The sequence below is a fragment of the Puma concolor genome, chromosome E3 (genome assembly GCF_028749965.1).
Source record: "Puma concolor isolate L17-30 chromosome E3, mPumCon1.1.hap2, whole genome shotgun sequence".
Classification (NCBI taxonomy): domain Eukaryota; kingdom Metazoa; phylum Chordata; class Mammalia; order Carnivora; family Felidae; genus Puma; species Puma concolor.
Window position 1 is genome coordinate 16,260,207 of NC_141682.1, and position 16,080 is coordinate 16,276,286.

The following is a 16,080-nucleotide window of genomic DNA, read 5'->3' on the forward strand; positions in this document are numbered from 1 at the left end:
CAGAAGTTGCCACTCAACCGACTGAGCCACCCAGGAGCCCCTTCAGACAATTTTTTTAAAGACATGAAACCCAAAGAATAGTCACAAATCCATACAGATATAAGTAAATAAATAAATGGATGAGAAGGAACAATTGTTTGTTACAGAAGATTTCTATGTGTTAAATATGGTAGGAATGAGGGAAATAATCACCATTAGGCAATTGAACCACAGTAATAATTACTGCAGGAAAGACCTACCAATGAATACTAAAATCAATGGGCAAAAGCTTAAGGAGAAATATGATATTTGCATAGCCTCACAGCATCTTCCCCAAATATTTATTAATACTGTGATAGTTTTAATATATATGTCCTCAAACTCTTTGATACCCTTCCCTTCAAGAGGTGCCTTTCAATGGACTGGACTTGGTGACTCCTTTCTAATGAATACGAAGTATAAACAGAAAAACAGTAACTTTACAGTGGGGAAACCAGGCAGATGCCACTATAATCAAGTGATCTCAGTTAACAGTACCAGTGACAAGACACTGATATCATGTACCCTGTATCACGCGCTGAGCAGGGCACATCGCTTCTGTGGCATTCTTCCCTAAAAGCTGTAACTTCAGTTTGATCATGAGAAAACATCAAACAAACCAAAGCTGAAGGACATTCTATAAAAGACTTGCATTGGTACTCTTCAAAGTGTCAAGGTCATGCATGGAAGATGAGGAAAGACTGAGGAAAGACTAAGGATCCGTTACAGACGGTAGGATATAAGGAGACATGCTAACATTTAACATGTTAAATACAAAATGGCATCCTGAATCAGATCCTTGAACAGAAAAAGGGCATTAATGGAAAAACTGAGAAAATCTGAATAAAATGTTTGTGTCATTTTCTTAGTTTTGATCATTGTACCATGGTTACATAAAATGTTAACATCAAGGAAACCTGGGGGAAGAACATATGGGAACTCTCAGCACCATTTTATAACTTTTCTGTAAAATTATCTCAAAATAAAAGGCTCTTACTTTTTTTAAAAGAGAGAATCCCACCTAGACATAACTTCAAAGGAATTTCAAGCCTGAAAAGTAAACAGTAACCTCATAAGTTAAGAGTTTCTCTCAAGTTCAAAAATCTGGTTGGTCTCAGACTCCTCCATAACGACAAACAATAAGAGACCAAGTAATACCTACAGAGCCTTGACGACTGAAGGCTGAGCCCAATAACTCCATAGTCAGATGAGGGGTCATTCACATTAAAAACACGAGAAATACATTCTCAAGTATAAACAGTCTCAAAACCCTTAACACCACAATAACCTTCCTTAAGGTACCACATATTAAAAGCAAGAGCTTAATGAGTATGTAATAGAGTGGCAGTGAGCTTAGACTGATTTAAGCGCGCAGAAGAGCACCTGACAGCTTGAAATTTGGCTGTAAAACTAATTACAAACATTTCATTTTTTTTTTAAACAGATGGATGAACGATACAATGTAAAAGAACATGAGTGAAAAAATGAATGATGGGATTTCAAACACATGATTAGATGAACAAAACCAGACAGGGAGGAATGGGGACAAACGTACTAAACCCCCCCTTAAATTCCTTAAAAGGCATTATGGTAACTTAACCCAGGTTTAATTTTGTCTTTGAAAAGATAAAGATAATTAAAACTAAATCCTGGGGTGCCTGGTTGGCTCAGTTGGTTAAGCGTCCAACTCGATCTTAGCTCAGGTCATGATCCCAGGATCATGAGATCAAGCCCCTGAGCATGGAGCCTGCTTGGGATTCTCTTTCTTTCTTTCTCTCTCTCTCTCTCTCTGCCCCTCTCCCCCTAAAATAACAAAGTAAATAAAAATAAAAACTAGAGGTGCTTAGGCAGCTCACTTGGTTAAGCATCCTTTTTTTTTTTCAATATATGAAGTTTATTGTCAAACTGGTTTCCATACAACACCCAGTGCTCATCCCAAAAGGTGCCCTCCTCAATCCTATCACCCACCCTCCCCTCCCTCCCACCCCCCATCAACCCTCAGTTTATTCTCAGTTTTTAAGAGTCTCTTATGCTTTGGCTCTCTCCCACTCTAACCTCTTTTTTTTTTTTTTCCTTCCCCTCCCCCATGGGTTTCTGTTAAGTTTCTCAGGATCCACATAAGAGTGAAACCATATGGTATCTGTCTTTCTCTGTATGGCTTATTTCACTTAGCATCACACTCTCCAGTTCCATCCATGTTGCTACAAAAGGCCATATTTCATTCTTTCTCATTGCCACGTAGTACTCCATTGTGTATATAAACCACAATTTCTTTATCCATTCATCAGTTGATGGACATTTAGGATCTTTCCATAATTTGGTTATTGTTGAGAGTGCTGCTATAAACATTGGGGTACAAGTGCCCCTATGCATCAGCACTCCTGTATCCCTTGGGTAAATTCCTAGCAGTGCTATTGCTGGGTCATAGGGTAGGTCTATTTTTAATTTTCTGAAGAACCTCCACACTGTTTTCCAGAATGGCTGCACCAATCTGCATTCCCACCAACAGTGCAAGAGGGTTCCCGTATCTCCACATCCTCGCCAGCATCTATAGTCTCCTGATTTGCTCATTTTGGCCACTCTGACTGGTGTGAGTGGTTAAGCATCCTTAACTCTCAATTTCAGCTCAGGTCATGATCTCACGGTTCATGAGTTCAAGTCCCATATCAGGCTCCGTGCTGATAGTGTGGAGCCTGCTAGGAATTCTCTCTCTGCCCCCTCCCCTGCTCTCTCTCTCAAAATAAATAAATAAACTTTAAAAAGAATAATAAAATGTTAAAAAAATAAAAGTTAAAAAAAATAAAAACTAAACCCTTTATAAAGACAAAATCAGATTTGAAAGGAAATAGCCAAAACATAAATTAAAATGACAGATATAAAAATCAAACATCACAGGGGCACCTGGGTGGCTCGGCCGGTTAAGCGTTGACTCTTGATTTTGGCTCAGGTCATGATCTCACTGTTCATGAGTTCGAGACCACTATCAGGCAGAGCCTGCTTGGGATTCTGTCTCCCTCTCTCTCTGACCCTCCCCAACCTGCTCTCTCTCAAAATAAATAAAAGTAAACTTTTTAAAAAATTATTTAAAAAATCAAACATCATATATAACAAATATAATAGCTTAAACTTTCTTTTTTAAGGATAAAGCATAAGGTTGGAAGAAAACATAGCAAAATGTCAACTAGATGTTAGATTATAAATTACTTTAGCTTTCTTCTTTATCCTTTTTGGTACTTCCTAAGTTTTTTACAATACAAAACATCACTTTTTGTGCAATAAAGAATTGAGCTTTGGGGCACCTGGGTGGCTCAGTTGGTTGAGCATCCGACTTCAGCTCAGGTCATGATCTCACAGTCTGTGGGTTTGAGCCCCACGTCGGGCTCTGGGCTGACGCTCGGAGCCTGGAGCCTGCTTCAGATTCTGTGTCTCCTCCTCTCTCTGCCCCTCCCCTGCTCATGCTCTCTCTCTCTCTCTCTCATTAATAAATAAATGTAGAAAGAAAGAAAGAAAGAAAGAAAGAAAGAAAGAAAGAAAGAAAGAAAGAAAGAAAGAGAAAGAGAGAAAGAAAGAAAAAAGGAAGGAAGGAAGGAAGGAAGGAAGGAAGGAAGGAAGGAAGGAAGGAAGGAAGGAATTCTCTGGAGGTCTTATGTCATAATGAATAGTCTTAACAATGTGACTTAGGGTGGAGGCTTTGGGTCATGCAGAATCAGTGCACCTGGAGGCTAAGATGAACTACAACGGGCAACCAATCATTCAATCATGCCTATATAACAGAACTCAAAGAAAAATTTGGGAAGCTGAAGTTTAGCTGAGCTTCCCTGGTTGACAATATTTTGTATGTATTATCACACATTGATTTCAAGAGAAACATTTTCTGACTCCACCCACATTAGAGGACAAACATTTTCTGACTCCACCCACATAAGAGGAGGATAGAAGCTCTGTGTTGGCATTTCTCCTAGAATCTGCCTCATATGCTTCTTCCTTTGGTCAATTTTAATCTGTATCCTTTTCATGTAATGAACCATAACTGTGAATGTAATAGCTTTCAGTGAGTTCTGAGTACTTCCAGTAAATTACTGAACCCAAGGGTGGTCTGAGGGATCCCTGACTCGCAAATGGTGTTAGAATTGAGGACAGTCTTTTTTTTTCACTATTCCCTCTAACTCTGTCATTGGCTAACCTCACCATTGGCCAAATTTCCTCCACTTGCATGAACAGAATAAAAACTGGGTTAGAGTAAAACTACTCAAATCAGTAAGAGTCAGTCATGATTTGGTGGCCAGTCATCCCTGGAATAAACCAACCCCTCAATGCTAGTTTCGGTAGCCCCTCGACAAGCCTAGGCTTACTTCATAGGTGATAGTATTCAAGTTCTGTTGCCCAGAATTGTGTTTGTTCTTTCCACTTTCTTTCCGTTGCTCTTTCAGATCAGTCAGTAACTGGAACACCTGGGAAGTGATAAAAGATTTTTATGAGTAAATGTGAGAAATGTATCTATTTCATGAGCAATGATTTTTTTAAGTTTATTTTATTTATTTATTTATTTATTTATTTATTTATTTATTTATTTATTTATTTTGAGAGAGAGGGAGCAAGCAAGCAGGGGAGGGGCATACAGAGGATCCCAAGAAGGCTCCACACTGTCAGAGCAGAGCCCAATTCAGGGCTCAAACTCACGAAACATGAGATCACAATCCAAGCCAAAACCAACAAGAGTCGGAAGCTTAACGGACTGAGCCACCCAGGCACCCCTCAAGGTCAATGATTCTGAAGGATAAACAGAATAGTACGTCTTTTCTTTCAAACCCTCCCCTTAACTCTTCATTAGAGCAAATATGAGTCTGAGAAGCATCTGACATTTTAAAAATGCTTTTATCTAAGTCAAGTAATCCAAATTCATTAGTTTACTGAAATATTTCAAATGTTTCCTTATTAATATACACCATATCACTAATTTCCTCTGATCTCAAAAATATATTAATATTTGAAAGTAAACTTTCCTAAAATATGATATCTCAATAGATGTAGACAACGAATTTTCTAAAATTCAACATCCAGGGCACCTGGGTTGCTCAGTTGGTTGAGCATCTGACTTCAACTCATGTCATGATCTTTGGTTTTTGAGTTCAAGCCCCACATTGGGCCCACCGCTATTAGCACAGAGCCCACTTGTGGATCCTCTATTCCCCTCTCACTCTGCCTCTCCCCCACTCACACTCTCAAAAATAAAAATGAAACATTAAAAAAAATTATTTTAACATCGATTTATGATAAAAACTCTCAAAAAAGTGGGTAGAGAGGGAACATAGCCAATGTGTAAAGGCCATATGTGACAAGCCCTAAGTTAACATCATACTGAACAGTGAAAAGCTGAAAGCTTTTCCTATAAGATCAGGAAGAAGTCAAAGATGCCACTCTTGCCCCTTTTATTTTTTTAAATGTTTATTTTTGAGAGAGACAGAGAGAGAGAGAGAGAGAGAGGGAGGGAGATCATAAGAGGGTGAAGGGCAGGGAGAGGGAGACACAGAATCCAAAGCAGGCTCTAAGCTCCAAACTGTCAGCATAGAGCCTGATGTGGGGCTTGAACTCACACACTGCAAGATCATTACCTGAACCAAAGTCGGATGCTCAACTGACTGAGCCACCCAGGTGCCCCACTCTTGCTCCTTTTATTCAACACAGTATTGGAAGTCCTTGCTAGAGCAATTAGGCAAGAAAATAAATAAAAGGCAGCCAAATTGGAAAGAAAGTGGTAAAGCTGTCACTATTTGCAGATGACAGGATACTATATATAGAAAACCCTAAAGACTCTACCAAAAAACTGAACTAAAAATAAATTCAGTAAAAGTTACAGCATACAAAATCAATATACAGAAATCTATTGCATGTATACATGATAATAATGAACTACCAGAAAGAAGCAATCTGTAGCAATCTACAGATTCAGTGCAATCTCTATCAAAATTCCAATGGCATTTTTCACAGAAATAGAACAATCCTAAACTTTCATGGAACCACAGAAGACCCTGAATAGTCAAAGCGATCTTGAGAAAGAAGAGCTAAGCTGGAGGCATCATGCTTCCTGATTTCAAATTATATTACAAAGCCACGGAAATCAAAACAGTATTGTTACTGGCATAAAAACAGACATATAAATCAATGGAATAGAACAGTGTGTCCAGAAGTAAACTCACACATATGTGGTTACTTAATTTTTTTTAAGTTTATTTATTTTCAGAGAGAGCGCAAAGGGGAGAAGCAGAGAGAGAGGGAGAGAGTGAGAATTCCAAGCAGGCTCTTCATTGTCAGCTCAGAGCCTGACAAGGGGCTTGAACTCACCAATCACAAGATCATGACCTGAGCTGAAAACAAGAGCAAGACACTCAACTGACTGAGCCACCCAGGCATCCCTGTGGTTAATTTTTGACAAAGAAGCCAAGAATATACAATGGGGAAAAGACAGCCTCTTCAATAAATGGTGCTGGGATGGGGAGCCTGGGTGGTTCAATGGGTTAAGAGTCAGACTCTTGGATGGGGCGCCTGGGTGGTGCAGTCGGTTAAGCGCCCGACTTCAGCCAGGTCACGATCTCGCGGTCCGTGAGTTCGAGCCCCGCGTCAGGCTCTGGGCTGATGGCTCAGAGCCTGGAGCCTGTTTCCGATTCTGTGTCTCCCTCTCTCTCTGACCCTCCCCCGTTCATGCTCTGTCTATCTCTGTCCCAAAAATAAATAAACGTTGAAAAAAAAAAAATTAAAAAAAAAAAAAAAAAAAAAGAGTCAGACTCTTGGAGTTCGAGCCCCACATTGGGCTCTGCGCTGACATCATGGAGTCTGCTTGGGATTCTGTCTCCCTCTCTCTCTGCCCCTCTCCCACTTGTTCTCTATCTCTCAAAATAAATAAAAGTAAACTTAAAAAAAAAAAAGATATTGCCTTAAGGATTAAATGGTATCCATTCATATTTAAAAAATAAAAAAAGGGGCGCCTGGGTGGCGCAGTCGGTTAAGCCTCCGACTTCAGCCAGGTCACGATCTCGCGCTCCGTGAGTTCGAGCCCCGCGTCGGGCTCTGGGCTGATGGCTCAGAGCCTGGAGCCTGTTTCCGATTCTATGTCTCCCTCTCTCTCTGCCCCTCCCCCGTTCATGCTCTGTCTCTCTCTGTCCCAAAAATAAATAAACGTTGAAAAAAAAAAATTTAATAAAAAAAATAAATAAAAAATAAAAAAAAAAAAAAAAGGTACTGGAAAAACTGGTCAAAAGGAAGAGAATGAAAGTGGACCACTACCACATAACCACACAGAAAAATTAACTCAAAATGGATTGAAGAATTGAATGTAAGACCTGAAGCCATAAAGCTCCTACAAAAAACAAAGGAGGTAAGCTCCTTGAAATCAGTCTTGGTGATGATTTTTTTTTTTTTAACACCAAAAGCAAAGGCAACAAAAGCAAAAATAAAAAAGTAGGACTATATCAAACTAAAAGACACAGCAAAGGAAACCATCAGCAAAATGAACAGACAACTTACTAGATGAGAATATCTGCAAATCACTTATCTGATAAAAAGTTAATATCCAAAATATATAAAGAACTTATACCCAAAAACCAATCTGATTAAAAAATGGGCAGGGGACCAGAATAGACAATTTTCAAAAGAAGATATATGGATGGCCAACAGACACATAAAAAAGATGCAAAATCACTAGTCATCAGGGAAATGCAAATCAAAAAAATCAAATGAACTATCACTTAACACCTGTTAAAATGGCTAACACCAAAGAGACAAGAAAGAGTAAGTGTTGGCAAGAATGTGAAGAAAAGGAAACCCGTGTGCACTGTTGGTAGGAATGTAATTTCGTTCAGTCACTATAGAAAACAGTACGGAGGTTCCTCAAAAAGTTCCTCAAATAGGGGCGCCTGGGTGGCTCAGTTGGTTGAGCATCCAACTCTTGATACCGGCTCAGGTCATGATCTTGGTTTGTGAAACTGAGCCCCGCAACAGACTCCATGCTAACAGTGCAGAGACTGCTTGGGATTCTCTCTTTCTCCTTCTGCCCTTCCTCTTCCCCCTCTTTCTCAAAATAAATAAATAAACCTAAAAAAATTTTTTTTGCACTAAGTTTTTAAAAAAAACAGGATTCTGCTTCAATAAAATGAAAAGCTACTAAATTTATACCTGAAAAAGAAAAATTATGAGGCAAGAGTTAAATACAAATTTTACCAAAAAAAAAAAATAATAATAATAATGCTATAGAACGTTGGAAGTAAACTCTCCCGACAAGGGAAAAACGTGTGTTAGCGCTGAGGAGCATGGGCGGGGGAGATATAGCTTTCCTGTTTTAGAGATTACGCCAGAGAACTGAGGGAAGTACAGGCTCATAGAGCATACTACATACAATGCAACCTGTCATTATTTTTTCAGCAATAGTGTCATGAGCTCCAATTAATGCAATGTTTCCCCAATGGATAAAACACCCAAATACCCAGCAGAATCCAAACTGGACAAGGAAGTTCCTAAAAGCCGATGGCTTGACTCACAACCATCTCCTTCCTATTATTAGTAGCAACAACTTAAGGAAGGAGTATGGCCAACTGTGTTAATTCCACTATCTTCTATCTTCTATATCACACAATGGAAACTCCAATCTCCTAAAGTTTTCATGAATTGATATTCTAGAAAATGAAAACTTGACCGTGAATGTATGAATCGTTCTTTCTACACCCAGAGTTAACCTATCAGATGTACCAAACAAGACACAGGCAAAATAGAAGGTAGGCAAAAATAAATAATGTTATCTTCCCTCTCACCAACTTTTTTCCTTTTTTCCTCCCTTTCTTCAGCAACCCAACCCTCAAGTCCCCAGATTTCAAATCTTTTAGTTCCTACTAAATTATTCATAATGGTGCATCAACTAAGCACCATCTTCAGTATGGTGTTAATACTTATGAGACTATTATGGGGATCAAAATAATAACATAAAAGCATTTTATAGGCAAAAAGTGGTAATTAGGAAAAGGCATTAAGTATTTCAATGGAAAACTTTCACAGACAGAAAACAGTTCCGAATAGATGCTTCCATCCCATAAAGGCATATAAAATGAAAATCTAAAATCTTTGGGATTTGGGGAAGGTTGCCTACTATAAAGTCTTCCCAGCTTCCCTGAATTACTATGTATAATTTACCAAGCTTATAATAATTCCAAGGTCCACCAGATGGTGCCATCTGTCCTATTTTAAAGTGGAAAATCCAAATGAATTCAGTCATTTTTAATTAAAACTAATTCAATAATCTTCAGAAGCAGAGGACAAACTACCAAAGAGGAAACTACAACAGTTTATTTCAAAGCTATTTACCTCATAATTACTGAGCAGAGCAGAATTGGCATCCTTCCTGGAAAATAAAGTAAATTGTTGTCAGTCTGGGCACACATTCCTTTGTGGAAATTAAATATCTCTAAAATACCTGTGTCAAGATTCAGTAGTCCACTTCAGGAATTTAGGGACTATAAACCTAAAATTGAGAATGTCCTAAGTCCTACTGGTTTAGCTGGCAATGAACAATTTCAGAGCAAACTTCCCTCTTTACAGCCACAGTATATCACATATCCATTACTAAGTAGGTAACCAAAACACAATGCTTACCCTTAGTCTACGTAGGCAGAAGTTAAGTCAGTCATCTGGGAGAGAAGTTAATTGCAGGAAGAACATGGGGCAAAACCAGAGGGTTGGAAAGGGGTGTCAATAAACAGTGAGGGTGCTAGAATTAACTAGAGAAACAGTGCTGTCTCATCCCACAGCCACGTCCCTTCCCCAGTACCATCTAACTCCCACCAGTTATCAACATCTTGGGCAGGCAAGTCCTCCTGCTGAATCCCCAGAAATGGAATCATTAACACTAACATCGCTGCTGGGAATCCCAGCAATGTCAGGAATCCTGCTAGATATCCACAAAGGTGTTCATCTTCTGTATCAATTCAACAAGTAGAGTTCATGTGTCAAGTAGTGGTCAAAAGCGTGGTACCCCTGTGATCAAGGCAAAATGTCATCTTTCATGTATGAGTGAGCACAGCAATGTGACTTGTATTCAATTAAAATCAAGCCATTCTACAATACCACATCAGAAGTATTTACTGTTTTTAATAGTCCAGAGGCAGTATAGTGTAATAATTAAGAACACAGTTATGAAACCTGAAAAATCTGGGTTCACATTCTAGCTTTGACACTTATAAGGTATGGGAGTTTTAGGGAGTTTAACTCTCCTAAGCTTCCCCATTTAAAATAAAAAATGGAGCTAAACTAGTACCTAGAAGTACAGCCTGGATTCTAAACCCAGCTCCACCAAACATTAGAGCTCTGTGAATTTAGGCAAGTTACTTAACCTCTTTGTGCTTAAATTTCCTCACCCATAAAATGACAATTATAGTACTAACCACATAAGATTATTTACAGGATTAAACTGAAATATGTAAAGTACTAGAACACAGTAAGTACTCAAAATGCCATCTATTACCACTGCCTGTGTTACAACCATAACTTCTTCCACCTCACAGAGCTATTAGGAGGATGAAATGAGACAACAAATTTTTGAAGTGTAGCCTCATTCCTGGTATTAAGATCCTCCTTAGTGGAAGGTTATTAGTTTTTAAAGATACTACTTCACTGAATTCTCATTAAAAACCCTGTGATGTAGGAATTATTAGGACTTCTTCTTTACAAATGATGAAACTGAGGGGCTCCTGGGTGGCTCAGTCGGTTAAGCGGCCGACTTCGGCTCAGGTCATGATCTCGCGGTCTGTGAGTTCAAGCCCCGCGTCGGGCTCTGTGCTGACAGCTCAGAGCCTGGAGCCTGTTTCAGATTCTGTGTCTCCCTCTCTCTGACCCTCCCCTGTTCATGCTCTGTCTCTCTCTGTCTCAAAAATAAAAAAACATTAAAAAAAAATTAAAAGAAAAAAAAGAAAAATGAGACTGGACAAATAGAAATCGGTAATGCAGAATCCTAAAAATTCAGGAGGACGTCTGGACTTGACATAATGTATAACAAAGACTACAGTTTGTTATTAAACCAGGAGCAGAGCTGTGTAATGAAAATGCTCACATAAAATTTCAAAAACGTGGGCCAAAGAGGTGGGTGATTTCCCTAGTCAATCAATAACGGAAAACGAGCAGGTGGCTACCAAAGGGTCTGACCTGGGACTTCGGTCAGCAGCACAGTGGCGTCAGCTCTAATCAAGTCAACATGTGAACCTTACCAAATGCTACTGGCCATTCAACAAATAGCTGAGATTTCACAAAAGTGTTGCTTTGCCCAAATAACCACAATTGCACTCAGGTCACAAAGAACATCATACTGAAAAGTAATATAACATAGGAAGGATATGCAGAATCAGTGTATATGATATGCTTTACTTAAAACTGAAAATGACAGGGGCACCTGGGTGGCTCAGTCGGTTAAGCGGTCGACTTCAGCTCAGGTCATGATCTCGCGGTCTGTGAGTTCGAGCCCCGCGTCGGGCTCTGTGCTGACAGCTCAGAGCCTGGAGCCTGTTTCAGATTCTGTGTCTCCCTCTCTCTGACCCTCCCCCGTTCATGCTCTGTCTCTCTCTGTCTCAAAAATAAATAAACGTTAAAAAAAAAAAACTGAAAATGACAAGTGAAACCACATGTCATCTTTGCCTACTCAATCAAGAAGTCAGCCCACTAGGCTTTTTCCTATCTTTGCTTGAAATTGAGTTAAAACTCCCTGTTTGTCCTAAAATACACTGTAACTAAGAGATCCCTTGCTGGAACAGACTGGAAAATAATACAAATGTTATTTTTCCTCAAGGCTAAGGGGTCAGGTGTCACTGTTACAACTTCACTTCCAAATCATGGCCTCTCCTCTGTCATGGAGAATATCCCATGCCTTGGGAAATTTGTCCTTGGCTATTCCAAGTTATTGCCCCACTGCCTGAGCCGATATTGTTAACACAAGAAGCCAAAGAACATCATTTGTCTTTACTAAAACCAATATACAAAGGAGAGACACTCTCTTGTACATGTGTTTTAATGAACCTGTGTTTGGGGGCCAGAACAATGGATGTTTAAACAAGTACCACATCTTAGAGATTCTGGCTGGCAGAAGCTGACTTATTAATTTATTCTTATATTAGGAAGATAAATAATTTTTTTACCCAGTAAATACTAATAGAGTAAATGCCAATATGTGCTGGGCTTTCCTTTATTCAATTAAAATGTCAATGGGCATAATACTATCTACCTTTTATAAAATGGACTATGTTCATTTCAATTCCTGAATGAAATGTATATATTGATAAATTTTTTAAAAACAGCTTTTATCCTACTATAACCACCACTAAGTGGCAGGTTGCTGGGACCAGGGTATGGCAAGACTGGACAGACATCAACTAAATCAAATGATCTAATTTAATAGCACCAATGATGATGTGATGCACTGAGAAAGACACATCCCTTACAGCAACCCTGTCAAAGAATTTTTAATTTGAATCCAGTCATGAGGATATAACCAGACAAATCCAAGTTAAGGAACATACTTTAAAACAAATGGTTCAGACTCTTCAAATATCAACATCATTTGTAACAATGTCAGTGTCACAAAAACAAGTTAGGAAACTTCTTAAAGGAGATTAAAGAACTATGACAACTACAAGTTGTATGACAATTAAAAATGTATGATTCTTGAAAGGATCTTGAATCGGTGGTTAAAAAAAATCCAGCTAAAATGACATTGTTGGGACAACTGGAGAAATTTTAATATAGGCTGTAGTTTAATGATACTGGTACATCAGTGCTAAATTCCCTGGGTGTGACAATGGTATTGCAGTTAAATAGAATACATTTTTATGACTGGATAAAATGACACGATATCTCCAACTTTGAAATGATTCAGTAGTGTGTGTGTGTGTGTGTGTGTGTGTGTGTGTGTGTGTGGAGAGAGAGCGAGAGCGAGAGAGAGAGAGAGAGAGAGAGAGAGAGATTAGGCAAATATATCAAAATGTTAACGGTGACTCTAGATAGAGGGTATAAAGGTATTTATGGTGTTCTTTTTGCAACTGTTCTATGGGTTTGGAATTTTTCAAACTAAAAAGTTGACAAAAATGGAAATGTAAAACTAAAGAATTCTATAATGTTAAAAAAGACAGTAGTATAACTTATAATTAAGGACATAAAATGCATTTTCCTCCAATGTTTTTTAGGGTGACTATAATCTGTCAATTATATATTTACAAGCCATTGTTTCTACTGAGCAGGAATTGTCTGCTCTCTATATAACTTACACTTCAGTATTATGTAATACATTCACAAGCATTCAGACTTCTAGAAACTCCCCACCTACACAAAACTTCATATTCTCCTAAAGGACTTAAACTAGTACTGATTTTATTTCCAGATGTTTAAAGCAAATATTCCAAGTGAATTTTAAAGATTGTTTGAATCTATATTTACATGTAGGAGTTACTTAATCTCCTTAAGTAATGAATTAGTTGACTGAAGTTGACTTGCTATTTGAAATGTAATGTGTAATTTTGCTTAACTTGCTGAGTCATTTAAGGGAGGCAAACAACTACTTTGGAAAATCGAATTCTGAATAAACAGAACAAAATGATCTATTGGCAGACCTTTCTTTAGAAACACACATACACATACAAACAGCACCTTTTAACTGCCACACAGTTAATTTACGCATGCAATGATGAACAGAACTGCTCAAATTCTCCTATGTTCAACCTTTGATTCAAGTCACGTTCTGAAAAATTAAAGTACAAGAAAACTGGGCAGCCTTCAAAGTCAATGAACTGTTTAATCTGTAGCATTCTCTCGGGAGCTAGCAAAAAAATATCCTCTTTCCAGTCCTGTTACAGGACCTGTTCGGCTAACTTCTCTAAATCTCAGTATTTCCAGCTGTAAAATGAAGGAATTCTGACATGATCTCAAAAGGATTATAGAGAAGATAGTCCATTTTCCCTATGTATATTAAATTCAAGAATAAAAGAGTGAACACAAAGCTTTCCAGGTATATAAACAATCCCAAGGCATTAGACAAAGTTACGCAAATAGCAAATACCTTATATATACCAATAGTTAATTTTCCTATGAATATTTTGTAACCTTTTACCCGAGGAAAATGTATCCAAATGAGGGTGAACAAGTTTTTATTTTTTAAATTCTAGCACTCAATCAAATAAAGCATAAATATTCATCACCTTAAAAAAAAACTTATAGTGTATGTCTACATGTATTATTCACTCAGTAAGTATTTACTCAGCAACTGATGGAAAAAAAGTAGTAAAAACTCAGAGAAGTTTTCCTTTCATGCCTCCTCCCTCCAGGTCCTAGGAATGCCTGAAAGAGGTACAGTGTTTGTGCTCATAGAGACTCAGGCTTCTGCTAAAGATGCTAAGGACCACACCTGCCAGACATCATACCTCATATTGGTGGCCAGGCAGGAACTAAAGTTAGGCCTCCAGACCTTTCCATTTCAGGGGTCCTTCCACTCTCTGGAAACCTCACTTTCCCATAAATCACTCACTGCAAAATTCTTGACTAGTGTTAGTAAGTCAATGAGTCCTTGGGAGAAATGGATAGGTTGCTTTAGGAGAAAAAACTCTTGATTCAAACCATTTCACTTAGGAAAATCAGAAAATCTAAATCAGAAAATGCTCAGCAATTAGGAAACTAGCTAACTCAATTATATGAATTTTTAATTAAATTATCAAATTAGTGAAGTACTGTTATATTATTTAATTCAACAACTATCTGCTGAATGCCTAATGCATGCGTCCCTGCCTTCATGGACCGTTCTCAGGAGGGAGACAAGGTACTAAACAGGTAAACATTCATCTATTGTTACCACTTGTAATTATCCAAAAGAAAAGTAAACTATGGTGCTTGTAAGAGACAAAAGGACCTATTTTAGATTGGCTAAAGAGGAAAAGCAACATTCAACTTGAACTATCAAAAAGATAAAGAGGGAGCAGGACAAAGAGAAAAGTATACCAGGCAGAGGGAACAGTAAAGCAAAGGTCCTGAGGTAGTAAAGGGCTTGGAAGATTACAGAAACTACCTGCCAGTGGAAAGTGTGTGTGTTTAGGGGTGGGGACAGTAGCACAAGAGAGGGTTGGTGAATAGGTGAGGTTATACAGGGTCATATAGGTCCTAGTAAGGAATGTGGATTTCCTCTTAGTACAACAGAAAGTGAACAGTTTTAATAGGGGATGTGTTGATCCAATTAATATTTTAAGATTACTCTGTCTGCTGACTGGAAAACAGAAGGGGGGGGACAAGAGTGGAAGCCAAAGGCTACTAATCTAGACCAGAGACGACAGACTACATTTAGCTATGGAGATGGTGAAAAGTAACTGTATACAAAATATACTGAAGGTGGAGATGACAGGTCTCACTGATGGACTAGATTTAGGGGTGAGGAAGGAGGGCTTGATTTCTGGACTAAGCAATTGGATGGATGATGAGAGAAAGGGTTAGAAATACACTTTTGGGAGTCATCAGCATATAAATGGGTAAAATGACCAAGGGGAGGGTGTGAAGAGAAAGAGGTCCTGGGACTGAGCCGTAAGATACCGCAACATTTAAGCCAAGCAAGGGAGGAAGGATAAACCAGGAAAGGAGACTGAGAAGCAGTCCTTGATGTAGCAGAAAATGCAGACAGCATGTTGCAAGGCCCAAGTTTCTAGAGTTTTTCGTTTTGTTTTGTTTTTCAAGTACAATTGACAGTTTCTGTATCAACTGCTGCTAAGAGATCAAGAAGATTGAGACAGAAAATCAACCTTTGAATTTGACAAGATGGAGGGCTCAGATAATCATCACAAAACCATTTCTATAGATTGGTGTGGATAAAAGCCCAACAGACTGAGAATGAGGGTGTAAAAACACTTCTAAGCAGTTTTGTTCTGAGGGGAAGCAGAAATGGAGCAATAAGTAGGCAGGAATATGGGGACAAGGAATTTTTAAAGATGGATAAATTAAAGCGGGACTGTTTAATGACAGTGAATACTCTAGTAAAGAGGGGGAAATTGGAAATAGCTTGGGCTA

General features: G+C 38.5%; 1 protein-coding gene across 6 annotated transcripts in view; it reads right to left on the reverse strand.

Moving 5' to 3' along the window:
• The window catches only part of CRCP (CGRP receptor component), a 46,838-nt gene that overhangs the window by 29,435 nt on the left and 1,323 nt on the right, over window positions 1–16,080 (reverse strand). For 3 of the 6 annotated variants that reach the window (XR_015245448.1, XM_086692062.1, XM_086692066.1), the window contains 2 exons: window positions 9,367–9,403; window positions 4,371–4,469 (listed from right to left, as the gene is read on the reverse strand). Coding sequence is in view for 3 of the 6 variants with exons in the window: in XM_086692062.1 (XP_086548188.1) it covers window positions 4,371–4,469; window positions 9,367–9,403 (136 nt within the window). In the remaining 3 variants the exon portion in view is untranslated. Of the gene's footprint in view, window positions 1–1,015; window positions 1,069–4,370; window positions 4,470–9,366; window positions 9,404–16,080 lie in introns of those variants that run through there. The other 3 variants (XM_086692067.1, XM_086692063.1, XM_086692065.1) reach the window with 2 other exon arrangements.